The following is a 17,902-nucleotide window of genomic DNA, read 5'->3' as shown; positions in this document are numbered from 1 at the left end:
CATGGCAGATAAGACAAAGGCCCTCAATGATGAGTCACACACATTCATATTTCCTGAAGATATTTATTAACATCCAAACATATTTTCAACAGGGGTGGGCATGATTCCCAACTTCCCCAGGATCCATGTTTTCAAAGTCTCCCAAGGAACCCATCTTTCGTGAACCTTCTGAAGACGATCTCTGCAAAAGGGTAAACTCCTCTGCCTATTTCCGGGCAGACCTGCAAATTCTGCCTTACTGTTTCCCTTAAGTCTCTTGTTCCTTTTTGTTTGAGGTGACACTTACATTAGGACCTGCTAATAACCAATACGGTCAGGCCATGGACGGTGGGTGCCCCCGACTGCCTATGAGCTTCCCAGCCAGGCTTTCAGAAAAGCTGCAACTCACCACCAGTATTTTGGTGCCTCCTGCTTTCCCAGGAGACCTGATCACTCTTCTTTGCTCTCAAGGGCCTCAGGAGCTCAAATATTCCTGATGAATATCCCAAGTGAGGAAGCAAGTTCGTGGATTCCCAAAGTTGTTGGTATGGACACAGGACAGAATAAGGCACCCACATCACAAGCTGGCTAAATATGCTGAGGGGGATAGGAGTGCCCTGGGACAGGAAGTACTTCATAGAGAATTCCACCCTGAGTGGGTCACCTCAAAGACTTGCTATTCTCACTAATTCCAACAGAATTCCTTTTGAGTTTTATGCTAATCATTTGTTGCCTCTGTACTTCCCTCAGGAGGACGCTGCCCTGGGGGGGCAGGGTAATTACTCGATGTGTAAGGAATATGAGCTCCCAACAACAGGCCCCTCTGAACAGGCCACCTTATCTGGGCCCAAAAGAAATCCCATCGTTTCTATCCAGTGTGAGTTCTCTGATGACTCATAAGGCGTGAACTTCGAGAAAAGCTTTCTCCACATTCAGAACATTTATAAGGTTTCTCTCCTGTGTGGGTTCTCAGATGACGAATCCGATTGGAGCTGTGAGAGAAACTGTCCCCACATTCGTGACAGGTATAGGGTTTCTCTCCCGTGTGAATTCTCTGGTGCCTGATTAAGTTGGATCTATGAGAAAAGTTTTCCCCACAGAGGTTACATTTATATGGTTTCTCTCCTGTGTGTGTTCTCTGGTGTCTGGTGAGGTGCATGCCCTGCCGGAAGCTTTTCCCACAAGTCAAACACTGGAAGAGTTTCTTCTCGGCTTTGGGGTGGGTCCCGGGATTTTTAAGAAAGAGCGTGCTGTCCCTCACTGCTTCCCCACACTCAGAGAAGGGGTACAGCCTCTCTTTTTCATGAGTTCTTTCGTGAATAACAAGGTGTGAACTGCGAGAGAAACTTTTCCCACACTCGGCACACTTATAAGGTCTCTCTCCTGTGTGAATTCTCTGGTGCCTGAGGAGGTTGGAACTGTGAGCGAAGATCTCCCCACACTCAGGGCACTTGTAGGGCTTTTCACCTGTGTGTGTTCTCTGGTGCCTGTGGAGGTTGGAGTTGCAAGAGAAGCTCTTTCCACACACATTACACTGATAGGGCTTCTCACCTGTGTGGGTTCGCTGGTGGCGAGTCAGGTGGGTATTCTGACTGAAGCTTTTTCCACACTCGAGGCACTTATGGGCTTCCTCTCCCAGGTGTGCTCTGTGTAGTGATAAAAAGTGTGGATTCCCACCAAAGATTTCAGCGCACTCCACACCCATGCACAGTCTTTCTGCTGCATGTATTCTCTGGTGTCTAATCAGGTTCGAGTTGTTAGAGAAATTTTTGCCACACAAGGGACATAAGTGGAGCTTCTTTGGCTGCAGTTCCTTTGGTCGTCCCAGCTTTTTGCAACTTGTGGCCCCCACTAAGGGTTGCTCCAGTCGATCCTCTGTGGGAGGCTCCCAAAGCTTTTCTGCCCTATCCCGAGGCCTTCCCTGCTCAGGACTCCAGGGCACCTCCCCTCTGGCCTGACCAGCCAGCAGCACCTGGCGATGGATGCTCTCAGGTGAAACAGACTGAGCACACTCTTCCTGGTTCTCAAATTTCTCTTCCCCTGGAAGAGCAAAAGAAATCAAACCCCCATGTTATGTCTATGCAGGAGAAAAGGAAATCCCATGCGTGATACTGCCGGTATGTCAGAAGTCCAGAAGGCCTCGCTCTCCCTCAGTTTCCCATCTTCCCCATATTGGTAACTCACTCCAGACAGGCAGCCATATGAGGTGTGGGGACATCACTCAGGAATGAGAGCTCAAACCAGTCTTGAATTCCCTTGTGGGGGCCCTGACCTCCCTCTCCAACTGAGCCCCTGGCTTCTGTCCTTCAGGAAAAGTGTATGATGGAGCAAGATTGGGACAAAAGTGGGCAAGTGAACCCAGGAATGAATGCCTTCTTACACTCTGCACCCTGGGAACCTCACCTGCCATCACTGGGATGGAAGTGGGCAGTGGGGACAGGCTAGCTTTACACCAAGACCCTCGAATGCCTTATTCCCAACAGCGGGAGACTAGCTGGGCAGGCTGCTCAGCTGCTTTCCTTACCTGGAGCTGGGGTCCTGGAGCTCAGACCTTCCTTGCAAGTCTGGACACTTGGATGCCAGGGCCTTCCTCCATGTTCCACCTGGATGCTCAGGGCCTCCTGACTGGGAACCTGAGACTCTGACCACAATGAAAGAAACGGATTTCTATGTCACTACTTTCTTCAACTAGACAAGAGAAACAAAGATAGTCTTGCTCCCTGTCTTCAGAGGATGGATACGAAGGTGCAGTAAGTCTGATAGCAATTACTTGGAACATACACTAAACTATTCCCACTGTTACCTCCAGAGAAAGAAATTAGATGAGGGAGACTGGCTTTTTTCTTCCTACACTTGTGTGGTACTTGAAACTTTTTGCAATGACAATGTAAAACTTTTGTAATTAAAACACTCTAATGCACATGGTCAGAGTGGTCAGTTCCTTGAGGAATCAAAGTGTAATACTCTGAAAGAGTCTTGACCCTTATGAAACTAAGTTGGGACAATTCCAGAAGTAAAAAATGTAATATGATGGACAATCAGAAAAGGACCTGGGACTCTGAGATTAAAACCCAAAAGAGCCATCCTGTGTTATGCTCACTCCAACTCCATCAAACATGGACTTTAAAAAGGTTAGTCCCAAGAAATCATGATCTGAACTCTTCTTATTTAGCACTCACTGAATGAACTGTGCTCAACTTAGGGTGCCAAGCCACAGCACAATGGCAGAGACCCTGGAGAAGGCCCCCATGCAGGCAACCAAACTTCTTTTCTACCAGGTATGCATCAAGATAGCTACAGTGGTAACATAGAGTCCTGTTTTTTGTTGGGTTTTTTTTTTAAGATTCCTTCAAGTTTTTATTATGAGAATTTCCATACATGCAGAAAAGATGAAGGAATTATACAATACCCACACACTCTCCACTTAATCCAACGATCAGTTTTTGGCCCTGTTTTACAGACCTCATTTTTAATCTCTGCATAATAGTTCAATATGAAGACGCATCTTAATTTATGTTTAAATTACTTACACCCGTTTTGAATATGTATCATTTCCAAATTTCTACAAAGCTTCCCCCCTTCCTCAATTTTCAAGGACTGGGACAGTCACTAAGCTGGAATGTTGATGCCAGTGCCCTGAAACCTGTGTCTTTGGGGAAGAGCCCAGAAATACTAATGGAGCACAGAAAACATAAGGTCAGAAGAATAAGCATTTTAAAATTGCAAGGCAAAAAAAAAAAAAAATTGCAAGGCATCAGGAACTTGGAACCCCACAGTATTCTGTGGGTGATGCGTGGGAAGTGGGGATGGGGGTGGTGGTGAGCATCACTGGATTTGACTTGTTCTGCCCTGGTAAGTTCATCATGGCTCAGACTCCCTGCCCTCATCTCTGGCAGCTGGGGCCCTTAAGTGTGCCAACTGTGGCACCTGGCAAATATTTAACTGATCTTAGTCCAAGGGACTTTAGGCAAAGGCAGGTCTCCTGGCCAAACTCAGAACTTAACACCCAGGAGGCGAGTGGCTAAGGAACAGGACCCTGGTCAGAAATGGCTCAGTCTTCATCCTTGGAAAAGAAGTCCTTACCCAGTGAGTCCACATTCTCATAACTCTCCTGCACCGTGTCCCGGGAGAGGGCCCTCTTACTAGGATGCTGACGCCCCCACTCCTCCTGGGAGATGTACATAGCCACGTCCTCTAAGCTCTCAGGCAACTGAAATAGCACAAGATCACCTTTAGGCCCTAAGGCACCAAGAACAATTCAAGCAGAGTCACAGGTTAAAGGGCAAAACCCAGGGGTGCCAAGGACTCATTTCATGGGGAAGAAGGGTGTTAGGCCTACAAGTGAAGTGTGGCGGAGACAAACAAAGAAGGTGGGGAGGTGCATGTGGTGAGGTAGTAAGGATCCTCTCTAAGTGGCAAAAGGACCCCACCCCACAAGAACAACTGGGGGGAGACAACGAGAACTTCCACATCACCTGGGGCCCAGTCAGCTCCTTGTCTTCCATGTTTCCTTCGGGAGGAAAGAGAGAAAGCCAGGGAGCAGATAATGCTGAAGGTGACAGAAATGATAATGAGAATGGCATCCTTAAATCTTGGCAACCCAAGGATTATCACAACACAGTGTCCACTGTTCCCTGACACCCAGACTCTGCTAGCAGGACCCAACACTGAACAGAAAGCAACGGAGGGATAATAACGCGACATCCAAAACAACAGAGTACCAATAGTCTTTCCTGCTGGCCCAAGCATTCAAGCCCTCATTCACTGAGCTCTAAAAGTCTCTCTTCGGCATACAAAAAGACTTCCTAAGAGATCCCCCTCCCTTCACCCACCCCAAGAGGAATCCAAACCACTTCTAAATCTTTTACTACACATCTGGGGACCCTCAGGTCAGAAATGCTCCCTCCTTGGCAGTGAGGCTGCATCCTGCCAGTGTCAGGGGCAACCCCAAAGCCCCTCCTCCCTCCCACTTGCCCAGATAACTGTTCCTCACCCCTCTCCTTTACAGTCTGAGGGTCCCTTTTGGGGCCGGGGCCTAGCAGCTCCTGCAGCCTGCGGCCAGGGCTTCGCTCAGTCTCCATGGGCTCCAGCTTGAAGCTCGGTGACTCTTGTGCTGTTTCCAGAGGCAAAGGCTCCTCCAAAAGCACTTCTGTTCCCTGCCCACGGTTTGTGACCTGGGAACCAACCCACATCACTCATCATCACAACAGGGCCCAAAAGGAAGGGACATTAATACAGAATTCTGAGGGCAAGCCTTCAACAGAGAACCACTGGCAAACCCTTTAGACCCAGCGAGAGAAGAATGAGTTACACTAAAACCAAACTCTTCTGATCCTGTGTACAACTGAGAAAATGTGTGTGAGGGGTGGGGTTCGGGGGGATTTCACTCCCAGGGCACACCTTCCCCACTCAGCTCCTGACCCACCTCACTCCCTCTGGCTTTCACCCACCTCTTCTAGATGCATCCACTCCACTACTGGATAAGGTAAATCTGGGTGGCTCTGGGGCATATGGCCTCAGAGCTTCAGCTGCAAACTTTTTAAATTCCACTATTAACTGCCACCCAGCTTTGTAAAGATTAGACTGCAGACTGTAATGTAACAATAGCTAACAGCTATTAAGCACTAACTCTAAGCCAAAAGAGTGATCAAACTACATGCTGCTCTCTCTCTAAACCTCAAAAACCACCTTAGAGAGGTATTTTAACATTTTCATTTTACCAGCGGCAGATCTGAGGCCAGAAGAAATTAAGTAACTTGCCCAAAGTCCCAAAGCTAGTGTGAAGCAGAGGGAGGATCTGAACCTGGCAAGCTAACTCCTGGGCTCACTCTAACGCAGGTGGAAACAGGGCACTCTTCACTGTCTGTCAACTTGGGGCAAATCTGGAGAATGAAAGTTCCTCACTAATCTACAAAAAGGCTTCTTGCCCATCTAAGATCTACTCAGGGCAACCAAGTAAACTCGTATGGGCAACTGGGGTCAAACAAACCGCATATAAAACAGCTCTTTTATCTTACCTTCTGTCTCAGTCTCCCAAGTTCTTTCTGCATATCTTCAACGAGAGTCACCGCTTCCTCGCCGCTCTCCGGGTGCAACTCCTGCACCCTGCTCTGGATCTCCTGGGGCAGGATAGTCAGGAACTGCTCCAGCACCAACAGCTCCAAGATCTGCTCCTTGGTGCGCATCTCCGGCTGGAGCCACCCGTGGCAAAGCTCCTGGAGCCGGCTGAGGGCCTCCCGGGGCCCAGCGGCCTCTTGAAAGCGGAACCGTCTGAAGCGCAGGTGAGAGGCCTCCGGGCTGGGACCTGGGTCTGGCTGGGGCAGCTCCTGGCTCCAGGCGCTGTCCTCCTCCAGTTTCACTATGAGGAGCCCTTCCCGGTCCTGGAAGCCCGGACCCGACGCCATCTTCAGGCCCCCAGACCGCCTTGGCCGCGAAACCAGTTGCGCACGCCAAAGAAGACGCCCCGGGCCCAGCGCAAGGATGGCTGAAGTCCGCAACAGCCAGGTGGCCCAGAGCTCCAAACCCTGACCGAGAAAGCTGGCTCCAGCCCGGGCGCAAACGGCTCCTGCGCCTCAGCCTCAGTTGCTCGCGGGCGCCGCCGCACCGCCCCTTGGCCCGCCCCCGCCAAGACCGCCCTAGAACAGGACCTGAGCTCCTCTCCTTTCACCTCACAGGACTCCGCGCTCCGCACCCACGCCGGAAGTCTCAACGCGCGTTAGGCATCACCAACCAATCGGAACTGCTCAGGACCAACTTCCGGATTACGTTCTGAGAACTCTAGCGCCCATTGATTGGATCAGGTTTCGCCACACACTTACCGCTGACCAGTCAGAAGAAAATATTTGCCTGTGGGGGCGGGACGAAGGAGGGGCCAATTGGGGTAGGGAGGCGGGACCGTCGCGCGAGCCCGAGATCCCAGAAACCTTAGGGGCGAGATCGCTAGGTCGGTTAGTGGAAATTAAGCCTATATCGGGTGCAACGGGTACACCGCCGGGCTACCGCGGTCAGAATTCCTCGGAAAGCCTAAGTGCAGACTTTCGAGTCACGCTAGACCCCTTGCTTTTGAGTGTCGGGGTGGGCCCGAAAATCTGTGGAGAAATTCTTCCCCCACAGACAAGTTTTGAGAATCACTGCCCTGGTCAAAACGGATTTCAAGGCGGCCCTCACCCCCTAACTTATGGGAGCTGCAGGAGAGGGCTCACCTGCCCAGGTAGCCTCGGGGGCCATTTGAGCCACGGTTCACTCGACCGCCCGCTCGGCGCTTGGGAGAGGCGAGGAAGAGTGGCCCCGGCCGGGTCAGCGCCGCCGCAGAGCTCGCAGGGAGACGAGGTCGACCGGGCGGCGGGGCCCGCGCCTGCGCCCTGGAGGTGCTGGCGCTATGGAGCCCGGCGCGGGCGCAGTCGTGGGGAGTGTTCTTGTGTCCCATGGCCCTCTCCTCTCAGCCCAGGGTCCCACCGCTGGCGGCTGGACGTTCCTCAGGGCCGGTCGGGACCAGCCCGCACTGGCTTCTCATTTTAAACTTGTCGGGGGCGTGCCTTTTTCATTGTCCAGCCCTTCGGGGCCAGGTCGTTGTTCACCTCCCTTGTAGGTCCACCGTGAATTTTCACAGTGAGAGGTGAAAGGAAGGTTGATTTCTTGGCCGGTGCAGTCCAGGCTTTGTGCTGCTGATGGGGAGGGCTGCCCAGCAATGAGGCAGGTGTCCACGGCCCAAACCGGCTCAGCTAGTCCATTGCCTCCACCGAGGGTTAGGCTTGTGGTCTCAGCCAATTAAAGGGTCGTGGGGTTGAATCGTGAAAAACAGTAATCGTTTATTGAGCCCGTGCTACATGCATCTGTATTCTCATGGCACACAAAATTGTAGGAACTAGACACTATTATTATCATCCCCATGTACAGTGTCAGTTGCCCAGAATCACACTTTAGTCTGTCGTTAAAGTTCAGGCTGCCGTGACCAGAAAGGGGATGTGGGGACGGAGAGGGTCAGCTTTAAACGACAGGATGGAAAAAGTCCAGAGAATTTGTTTTGTTGTTGTTCCACTCCAGAGAAGAGATCCACAAACCACTGTGGCAGATGCAGACCCAGAGGCCTCCTGGCTGGTATAGGTCCCTTTCAGAATCAGAGTCAGACTCTAAGACTTCTTCCTCCCATATTTTAGACATTCACATGTCAGGAGACAATAGATTCTAACCTAAAAACTACTTCTCTGGCATTTACTCTGTCATCTCAGACAAGTTATTCAATCTCGTGGGGGTGTGTGCTCACTCCCTAAGTGGTGTCTGACTGCAGCCTCATGGACTGTAGTCCTCCAGGCTCCTCTGTCCATGGGATTCTCCAAAGCAAGAATACTGGAGTGGGCTGCCATTTCTTATTCAATCTCATTAAGCCTCAAATCTCAGTTCCTTCATCTGTTTTGAAGGAATAATACTATACTATACCCACTTTATAACACTGGGTGAGGATTAAATGGGCTAAAATATGTGGGATGCTTAGAATCATACCTGGCATTTACTATGAACTCAATATTAGCTGTGACTAATGCATAGCTTCCCAGGTGGCACAGTGGTAAAGAATCCACCTGCCAATGCAGAAGAGAAAAGAGACGCAGGTTCAATCCCTTGGCCAGGATGATCCCCTGGAGTAGGAAATGGCAACCCTACAGTATTTTTTGCCTGGAAAATTCCGTGGACAGAGGAACCTAGAGGGTTACAGTGCATGGAGTTGCAAAGACTTGCACACAACTGAACACACATATGCAATGCACAGCAAATTCCTGAAGCCTTACCCTATGTTATAGAAAAGCCACTAGGAGTATTATTACAGGATGTGGGGCATAGTAATGTTTGCAAACTACACATACCTTGAGATGGTAAGAATGAAGGATGAGGGGCTTCTCTGGTGACCCACTGTTAAGACTCCTACAGGTTCAATCCCTGATCAGGGAAATAAGATCCTGCAATCCTCATGGTGCAGCCAAAAAAAAAAAAAAAAAAACCCAAATCAAAACAAAAAAAATGATGAACCATTTGCTATCTAAGTTCCCTTTGATTTTAGGTTATTAACAGGTACTTAAAGCTAGAGAGATTTTCAGTTATTCACAATTACTAATAGTATTCCTCCATTTCTTTGAGGTCTATCTATAGTCCAACAGAAAAATAGCTTTTATGGATGGTATTTTATAGTCAAAGAGCAATTTGATGGGGAGTGGGGTTACAGGCCAACAGAATTACAAGGGTTCATTTGGGGCAGGAGTTCTCAACATAGGGTCCATGAAATTCTAGAGCAGCAGTTCTAACTACAATAGAACTTCCTGTGATGGTGGCTGCTGAGCACTTAAAATGCAGCTCATGTTGCTAAGACCCACTAGGTAGTGGCTCCCATCAACAGTTCTAGAGGGTCACGTGGATGGATTTGGAGATTTTATAAATCTTTTGATATTTTACACAAAACTACATGTGTGTGTGTATTTTCTAGGAAGTGGATCCATGACTTTCATCAAGTTCTCTAAATGATGAAAAAGATTAGAAAACACTACTTTAAGGCTTGGTGAAAATTAAGAGAAGTAAGTATGCCCTTGAGTAACCACTGTTGATTTTACTTTCTTAAACAATTGATATTTGAACAATGCAGTGAGGGTTTGGGGCTCTAACTCTCTGCACAGTGGAAAATTCATGTATAACTTTACAGTTGGCCTTCTATATCTGCATCCATGGATTCAGCCAACTGTGACACATGGACTGTATAGTATTGTAACACGTATTTAGGGAAAAATTCCCGTGTGTAAGTGGATTCATGCAGTTCAAACCCGTGTTGGATGAGTTAACTATATTTTATTGTCCTTAGCTATCAGTGGCTCCCTATTTTGTAGAGGAAAAAACAACTTTGAATTTCAGATTAAAAAATGCCCTATCACTCCTGGTCTTAGTTCTCAGGGGTACTGAATTCTGTCTCTGGAGCTGCTTTCAGTCCTTGCCTGGGTCCCATAGATTCCTTTGTACTCAAGGTGGGGGTGGTAGTTGTCTGTGCCTGGTTTTCAAACTGACAGCTGATGAAATCTACAATATTAAGAGACCCTGATACTGGGAAAGACTGATACAGGAGGAGAGGGGATGACAAAGGACGAGATGGTTGGATGGCATCACGGACTCAATGGACATGAGTTTGAGCAAACTCCAGGAGATGGTGAAGGAAAGGGAAGCCTAGTGTGCTGCAGTCCATGGGGTCACAGAGTTGGACACAACTGAGCGACTGAACAACAGAAATGTTAAGATGTTCATGTCTGTGCTCTTTGGCGCAGGAGCACATAAGCAGCTCCTGTCATTCTGAAATGCTTTTCCTGACTCTCACCTTAGGATATCCTGGCCTGCAGGTTTCTACCACCTAAGTCTTTGCTATTTGCCACTCTCCCCAGTTTTGATTTCTTCCCATTTAACTACAGCTTTCCTCTGATCTATGACTTCAGGCTTGTCTTGACCTGTAACACATTACTCTTTGATCCCATGCTTAGCTTTGAAATCCAAACAGAAAAATAGTGACTTTAAATGGCATTTCATTTGAAACACACTGTTTTTATTAATCTTAATCATATTTCCTTTTTCCATGAAAATATAAAATAAAGCATTTTGATAAAATGTTCTGAAATTTAAATTTTCTTTCGAGTTAACATTAACCAAACTAACTTGCTAATATTGTTTGGTAATGTTAATATTTAATATTTCCCTCCATTTAGATCTTAAATCACTATTTATCAACCTACATTTTATTCCAGAACAGTAAAGACTGTAAGATGTGAGGAGGGAGAGGAAGGGACACAGGAAGAGGGAGCAAACCGTAATTGCTCCAGTGACAAAAGGAATGGTAGACATGGCAGGAAACCGAGCTGGAGAAAATTTTACTAGTTGTCCTTAGATTGCCAGAAACACTGTTAAGATAGTTGTTTTGGTTAATTTCAAGATAATCCACTTCTAGACTTATTGAGCAGAAACATGTAAAATTTATTTTTTGCTGGTCACCAACCAATCCAGTTCAGATACCAATTTTTATTTGAAAATCATTTAACTGAAATTAGTCCAAGACACAGTTCCAAAACTCCCACTTTCACCTCTCTCTCTTTCCTTGGGATTCAATAAGACAATGCTTCTCAGCCTTAAAAGACTCAGAATTAAAAAAAAAAAAAGACTCAGAATTTTAGGAAAATTTACATTTTAGTCCTAACTTAGATAATTCTATTATCAAAATATTCAGAAGATAATATAAAGCTAATTTAGTTTATTGATTTTAACACAGAACTAACTGCTCTTCCATAGACTGGAAGACAACAGCCTAAAGTCCAAAAGGAGCCTTCCACTTGTTTTAGTTTTGTCCTAATTTTGAAAAACTGCCTGACAGAGGTTCCGGGTGAAATAATCCAAACTGAAAACAGAAATCGATATAGAGGTCATCCACAGAATTCAGTCTGAATTCAGAAATACCAATGGGGACCTAAACTAACCTGCTTCCTGTCTTTATCATGGCCAGGACATCCAGTACCAAAACTGGCCTGAGCTTCCCCAGGGAGCAGAGAGAAGAGTTACAGGTGAAGAAATTACAGGATTCCAAAGAAATGCAACAGTGATTTGACTTCAAGACAGTTGGGTGTTCAAGGAAAGAAAGAAAAAAAAAAGAAAGAAACAAAATTTCAGTCTTAATTGGAAGAAAAAGTTTTGGGATCTACTTAGAGGAGTTTTTATCATCCCATGACTGGTTTAACACAACTCTTTCTCCTTGGATCAGGGTGATATGTTCAATTTCTATTTTTTCTCTCAGATTTTGACATCAGGAGAGAAAGGAGAGAAAATGAAGAAGCTTCTTCAAAGTAGAAAAAGAAAAAACAACCTGCGAACTCTGCATTCATTCATTGTTACTTTAAAAGGGGATGTGTCCCATGGTTCTATTTCACACAAAGAAAAAGACTAAAAACATTTAGAAAGTTTGCATGGAAATCCCCAAAGCTTATAGATCATCATAACCACTCTACAGAGAGAGAAAACCCTAAGAGCTCCAACCTGGAAGAACCTCTCAACATCGTAAGACCTACTGAGCACCAGAGGATTCATTCAGGAAAGGAGCCTCACAAGTGCCCTGGCTGTTAGAGAAGCTTCCTTCATTCAGACATTGATAGATACCGACATCTCCACATAGGAAAGAGACCCCATGAATGCACTATAGTTTATGAAAAGTGATTTGACAGTGTGTTTTAAGAATATTTAAAATATTTCCTTTTTTTTTTAGGAAATATTTCTCCCTCACAGCATGTGGGATCTTAGTTCCCCAACCAGGGATCAAACCCATGTGCCCTGTAACCACTGGACCACCAGGGAAGTCCCTATTTCACCTCTTTTATCAAGAAGTTCCACATCTGAGAAACAATTCTGAGGGGAGAAAACAAAAACAGAATTGCAACAATAAAAATATAGTCGTTACACAAACATTCACCCCCATACACAGATCCTCCAGTGGTTCCCCACTGCCCTGATAATAAAGCACAGATTCCTCAACAAAGCTGTAAAGACCTTCAAGGTGCAGGCACTGAATTGTGGCAACAAGCACTGCCGCTGACCCTGCCCCTTCCCCAAGTCATATTTCTTGGGGCTCCCTGTTTCATTTGGCTTCCCAGGTGTCGCCAGTGGTAAAGAATCCACCTGCCAATGCAGGAAGATCCCCTGGAGAAGGAAATGGTAACCCACTCCAGTATTCTTGCCTGGAAAATTACATGGACAGAGGAGCCTGGTGGGCTATATAGTCCTTGGGGTTGCAAAGAGTCGGACATGATTGAGCCCACACCTGAAGCCTCCCTGATCCCGCGCCTGCTCAGCCTGGTAGTTAGACCAACTGTCGCCCCTCCTTGCCTGAATAAAGGTAACCTGTCTCGGGAGAGGTAGTCTTCCTTTCTTCATTGCCTTGTCTCAAACTACACATTTTTGGTGCCAAAACCCAGGAGAGGGCGAGGCACTCGCCTCTCTCTCTCTGTCTGTTGTTTTCCCCCATCCCAGAGCCTGGAATTGTGAGCGGTGCAAGCCTTGTCCTTTTATTGGTAACTTATGTACCCCCAGGCCTCCAGCTCTATCCCCCACCTCTCTCTGACGACCTCCAGAACAGGGAACTCTTGCCATTCGACCGCTCTGCATCCAATGTTCCACTCACTCCGGCCCCTAGATTAAGGTAAGATCCAGATAGTGTTCTAGAGGTACTTAGAATACTATCCTCTCCGGGTCTTGGGGACCCCCAGCCTAAGGCCACTCTGTAAATGACAGTGGGGGACCCTGCGCCTCGATACAGAGCTCTCCTCTCATAACTCCTATTGTGACTACGGGTGATGACCCAAACTCAAAATAGGAGCCTCTGCTTGCCTCCCAATCATGGGGTCTGGCCAATCTATCCCAAAAGAGTCCCCTCTGGCCTGGGTCCTCAAAAATCTCAAACCACTCTTACTCACTGAACTCAAAGCTAGCTGCTTAGAACAGCTCTGCATACAGATCTGGCCTCAGTACCAACTGGACAATCAAAACCACTGGCCTGAATTCGGCACATTTGACTTGTACATTCTTCAAGATGTCACCAACTTCCTTAAACGGAATGGCAAGTGGTCGGATGTCCCCTATGCCCAAGCCTTTTGGGCCCTTCAGAGCAGGCCCTCCCTATGCAAGGCCTGCTCCACCCACGAGTTCCTTCTATGCACCTTGCTTCCCAAACAAAAGGACCCCTCCTCTTCAACTAAACGCCAATCGCGACCTTCCGCACCCCCAGGAGTTCGACCCTGCGGACAAGCCCCCTCCCTACCAGCCACACCATCAAACCCCCGCTTCCCTCTCACCAAACTCACCTACTGACTTCGAAACCTCTCCTGAGTCTTCCTCAACCCCGCTACCCCATTCCTCCAATTCCCCCTCCCCTCTTCCCTCCCCCGCTGCCAGGTGATCACATACCAAACACGTTTCCCCTGAGAGGTGGTGGGACCAGAGGGCCCCACTGAAGTCCATGTGCCATTTTCATTGTCAGACATGAGCCAGATAGAAGAAAAGTTCGGATCATTTTCTGAAAACCCTAACAGATACAGAAAAATAATTTCTGAGGCTCACCCAGGCCTATAACCTCACACAGAGTGATGTATATTATGTCTTAAGTGTCACTCTCACTTCAGATGAAAAAGATCATATCTGGCAAGTGGCAAAAGCCCACACTGATCACTTAAATAACCAAGACCAGGCTAACCCAGTTGCTGATGAGGTGGTGCCTCAATTAGAACCCCACTGGACATACCAGCCCGGTGACCCAGGCATTAGGAGACTCAATCACATGATCACCTGCCTCCTAGAGGGCATGCAGAAAAATGCTCATATCCATGTCAATTATGATAGTCAGGGAAGTCACCCAAGGGGTGGAGGAAAATCCAGCCTTATTCTTGACACGCCTCACCGAGGCGGTCATATATACCAACCTAGATATCACCACCCCTGCTGGGTTACTCTACCTTCATGTTCAATTCATCAGCCAGTCCGCCCCTGACATTAGATGCAAGCTTCTACAACTAGAGAAGGGCCCCGAGACCTCCCAAAGAGACCTTCTAGAAGTAGCCTTCAAGGTGTTCAATAATAGGAGGAGGGTAGGAGAGAAAACGCTGGGCTGGAAGAAGCACAAGCTGGAATGAAGATTGCTGGGAGAAATATCAATAACCTCAGATATGCAGATGACACCATCCTAATGGCAGAAAGTGAAGCTGAACTAAAGAGCCTCTTGATGAAAGTGAAAGAGGAGAGTGAAAAAGTTGACTTAAAGCTCAACATTCAGAAAACTAAGATCACGGCATCTGGTTCCATCACTTCATGGGAAATAGATGGGGAGACAGTGGAAACAGTGTCAGATTTTATTTTTGGGGGCTCCAAAATCACTGCAGATGGTGACTGCAGCCATGAAATTAAAAGACACTTACTCCTTGGAAAGAAAGTTATGACCAACCAAGACAGCATAGTAAAAAGCAGAGACATTACTTTGCCAACAAAGGACCGTCTGGTCAAGGCTATGGTTTTTTCAGTGGTCATGTATGGATGTGAGAGTTGGACTGTAAGGAAAGCTGAGCGCCGAAAAATTGATGCTTTTGAACTGTGGTGTTGGAGAAGACTCTTGAGAGTCCCTTGGACTGCAAGGAGATCCAACCAGTCCATCCTGAAGGAGATCAGTCCTGGGTGTTCATTGGAAGGACTGATGCTGAAGCTGAAACTCCAATACTTTGGCCACCTCATGTGAAGAGCTGACTCATTGGAAAAGACCCTGATGCTGGGAGGGATTGGGGGCAGGAGGAGAAGGGGACGACAGAGGAGGAGAAGGGGATGACAGAGGATGAGATGGCTGGATGGCATCACCGACTCGATGGGCATGAGTCTGAGTAAACTCCAGGAGTTGGTGTGCTGGGAGGCACTGTACAGGGAGGCCTGGTGTGCTGCAATTCATGGGGTTGCAAAGAGTTGGACACGACTGAGCGACTGAACTGAACTGAACTGAGGAGAGAAAAAGACCATGAGAGAAAAGCTAAATCTGCCTTTTTGGTGGCAGCAATTAAGGGAAGAGATCAACCCAGCCCAAGTCATCCCAGACCAGGGCTTAAGATCCCCCCTGGACCCTGCTTCTGATGCAACAAGTCGGGACACTGGGCAAAGGTATGCCCAAACCCACAGCCCCCCCACAAAGGTGTGCCCGACCTGTGGCCAGTGGGGACACTGGAAGATGGATTGTCTCCAGGGATTCTCTGGTGCCCCTGTGGAGGTCCCCACTTCTCTCCCAAACCCCAGCCCAACTCTACGAGAGTTGTTCCAATGACGGGACCGAGGTTCCAGCCCCCCGGCCCATGTCCCAAACACGGGCTCGGAACTTAGGGTAGACGGGATAGTGGCTGGGGAAAAGATCTCCTTCATAGTAGACACTGAAGCTGCCTCCTCTCTCTTAACCTCCTACTCTGGCCCAACCCAAAACTCAGAGCTCACAATCAAGGGGGTCCCTGGAGTCCCCTTAAGCACCTAAGTCACCCCTCCATTACTCTGTCAATTTGGAAAATCGACCCTCATATACTCATTCCTCATAATGCCTCAGTGCCCAGTGGCACTCCTAGGGAGAGATTTGTTAACCAAATTAGGGGTCTCTGTTACTATATCCCCTCTAGAGGCAGTCTCTACGTTCTACATGCAGATGGCATCTGGACCATCCCCATTCCCTACTCCTGACCTTCCCTTGTATCTACCCGCTATAGATCCCCGAGTGTGGGATACTGACCACCCATCTATAGCCAAACATCATCCCCCGGTCCACATTACCCTAAAGGACCCCTCAGCTCTAATGATCCAACAACAGTACTCTCACCCTGTTGGCCCACAAGGGACTTACGCCTATCATTGACCATCTTCTTCAAGCCTCCATCTTAATTCCTACCCATTCACCACACAACACCCCCATTCTGGCAGTAAAGAAGGGACCAAACTCTTGGAGATTGGTCCAGCATCTACGAAAAAATCAATGAGGCCATCACACCAACATTCCCAGTAGTCCCCAATTCTTACATCTTTCTGTCCGCCATTCCCCCGACTACAACCTTCTTCACAGTATTAGACCTTAAAGACACCTTCTTCACCATCCCCCTCCACCCCCTCTCCCAAGCCCTCTTCACCTTCAACTGGCAGGACCCCGAGACTCATGTCTCCCAACAACTAACATGGACAGTTCTTCCCCAAGAGTTCAGAGACAGCACCCACTTTTTTGGCTTTACAAAAGGACCTACAGACCCTCGACCTGGCCCCTAGTTACCTCCTCCAATATGTAGATGACCTCCTCCTTTATAGCCCAACCCAAAAACTTTGTCTCCAACACACTGCCAAACTCCTTGAGGCCCTGGGGTCCTGGGGTTATCGGGTATCCCGATCCAAGGCCCAAACAGCCCAGACAGAAGTCACCTACCTGGCGCTCTCAGCCCACCAACAAAGAGCCATTCCTCCAGGCAGAAGCCAGGCCTTAACTGTCTATCCGCCTCCAAAAACAAAACGGGAACTCCTGTCTCTCCTCGGCCTCCTAAACTTTTTCCGTATCTGGATCCCCAATTTCTCCCTCATTGCAAAGCCGCTTTATGAGGCAACCAAAGGGTCCTTAGATGAACCCCTCCTCGCTGACCTATCCTATTCTCCAGCTCACCCAGAGCCTCCTCCGAGTGCCAACTCTCCACCTGCCAGGTTACACCAGACCATTTTCCTCTGCGCACATTCCAACCAAGGACAGGCCCTGGGGCTTCTATGCCAGAGGGCTGGAGACACCTGGGCTCCCATAGCCTATTTATCAAAACAGCCTGACACGGTGACCAAGGGGTGGCCTCCCTGTGTACCAGCCATGGCTGCCATCGCAGCCCTGGTGCCTGAAGCGAACAAACTCTCTAGGCACGCCCCCTCAACAGTCTGCTCTCCACACACCCTCCAAGACCAACTATCACACCGGCTTTTCTCTCCCCTCCCTCTTCCAGGGAACAAATTCTACACGTCTTTTTCCTTGACCCCCAACTCTCACTCTCCCCCTGCGCTCCCTTTTACCCGGCCAGTTTATTACCCACACCTTCTATAACAGGCCCTCCCCTACACAGCTGCAGTCTAACAGTGGATCTTACCCCAAACCCCTTCCAATGCTTAACAGATCAGCCCATCTTAGACCTTGACACCCCACACTGGTTCACTGATGGCAGCTCTCAAAAATCCCCACCCTTCGCGGCAGGATATGCCATCATTCAAGGAGATCTTCATCACGATCACGGGACACAGATAACTGAAACCTCACCTCTGCCACCTCACACCACCTCCCAACAGGCAGGACTAATAGCTCTCACCCGAGCTTTGACCCTGGCTAAAAATGGAAGCGTTA

At 48.2% G+C, this 17,902-nt stretch overlaps 1 protein-coding gene and 1 long non-coding RNA gene across 3 annotated transcripts; one reads left to right on the top strand and one right to left on the bottom strand.

Moving 5' to 3' along the window:
• Window positions 1-49: 49 nt before the first annotated feature.
• ZNF263 (zinc finger protein 263) lies at window positions 50-8,925 on the bottom strand. 2 transcript variants are annotated; one of them, XM_043914130.1, is made up of 8 exons: window positions 8,838-8,925; window positions 7,182-8,086; window positions 5,997-6,825; window positions 4,973-5,153; window positions 4,455-4,528; window positions 4,063-4,189; window positions 2,504-2,620; window positions 50-2,019 (listed from the first exon to the last, which is right to left on the bottom strand). In XM_043914130.1, exons 3-8 carry the CDS (start codon window positions 6,381-6,383, stop codon window positions 848-850), a joined length of 2,058 nt encoding a protein of 685 aa, XP_043770065.1. In that variant the 5' UTR covers window positions 6,384-6,825; window positions 7,182-8,086; window positions 8,838-8,925; the 3' UTR covers window positions 50-847. The 2 variants fall into 2 exon arrangements, with proteins under 2 accessions (XP_043770065.1, XP_043770066.1); XM_043914131.1 differs by lacking the exons at window positions 4,063-4,189; window positions 4,455-4,528 and having other exon boundaries at window positions 8,838-8,924.
• Window positions 7,057-13,793, top strand: LOC122701320. The gene is made up of 3 exons (XR_006343047.1): window positions 7,057-7,189; window positions 9,452-9,539; window positions 11,783-13,793. It is a non-coding gene; the product is annotated as an uncharacterized LOC122701320 (long non-coding RNA).
• The last annotated feature ends 4,109 nt before the right edge of the window (window positions 13,794-17,902 follow it).

This window comes from Cervus elaphus, chromosome 10 (genome assembly GCF_910594005.1).
Source record: "Cervus elaphus chromosome 10, mCerEla1.1, whole genome shotgun sequence".
In the NCBI taxonomy this organism is placed as follows: domain Eukaryota; kingdom Metazoa; phylum Chordata; class Mammalia; order Artiodactyla; family Cervidae; genus Cervus; species Cervus elaphus.
Note: the sequence above shows the minus strand (reverse complement) of the source record. Positions and strands in the feature narration are given on the sequence as shown.

Coding starts and splice junctions, on each gene's coding strand:
- ZNF263 (XM_043914130.1), bottom strand. CDS start 6,383: ATGGCGTCGGGTCCGGGCTTCCAGGACCGGGAAGGGCTCCTCATAGTG. Junction 5,154..5,996: donor TTGGGAGACTGAGACAGAAG/GTAAGATAAAAG, acceptor GTTGGTTCCCAG/GTCACAAACCGTGGGCAGGG. Junction 4,529..4,972: donor TCAGACTGTAAAGGAGAGGG/GTGAGGAACAGT, acceptor TGTCACCTTCAG/CATTATCTGCTCCCTGGCTT.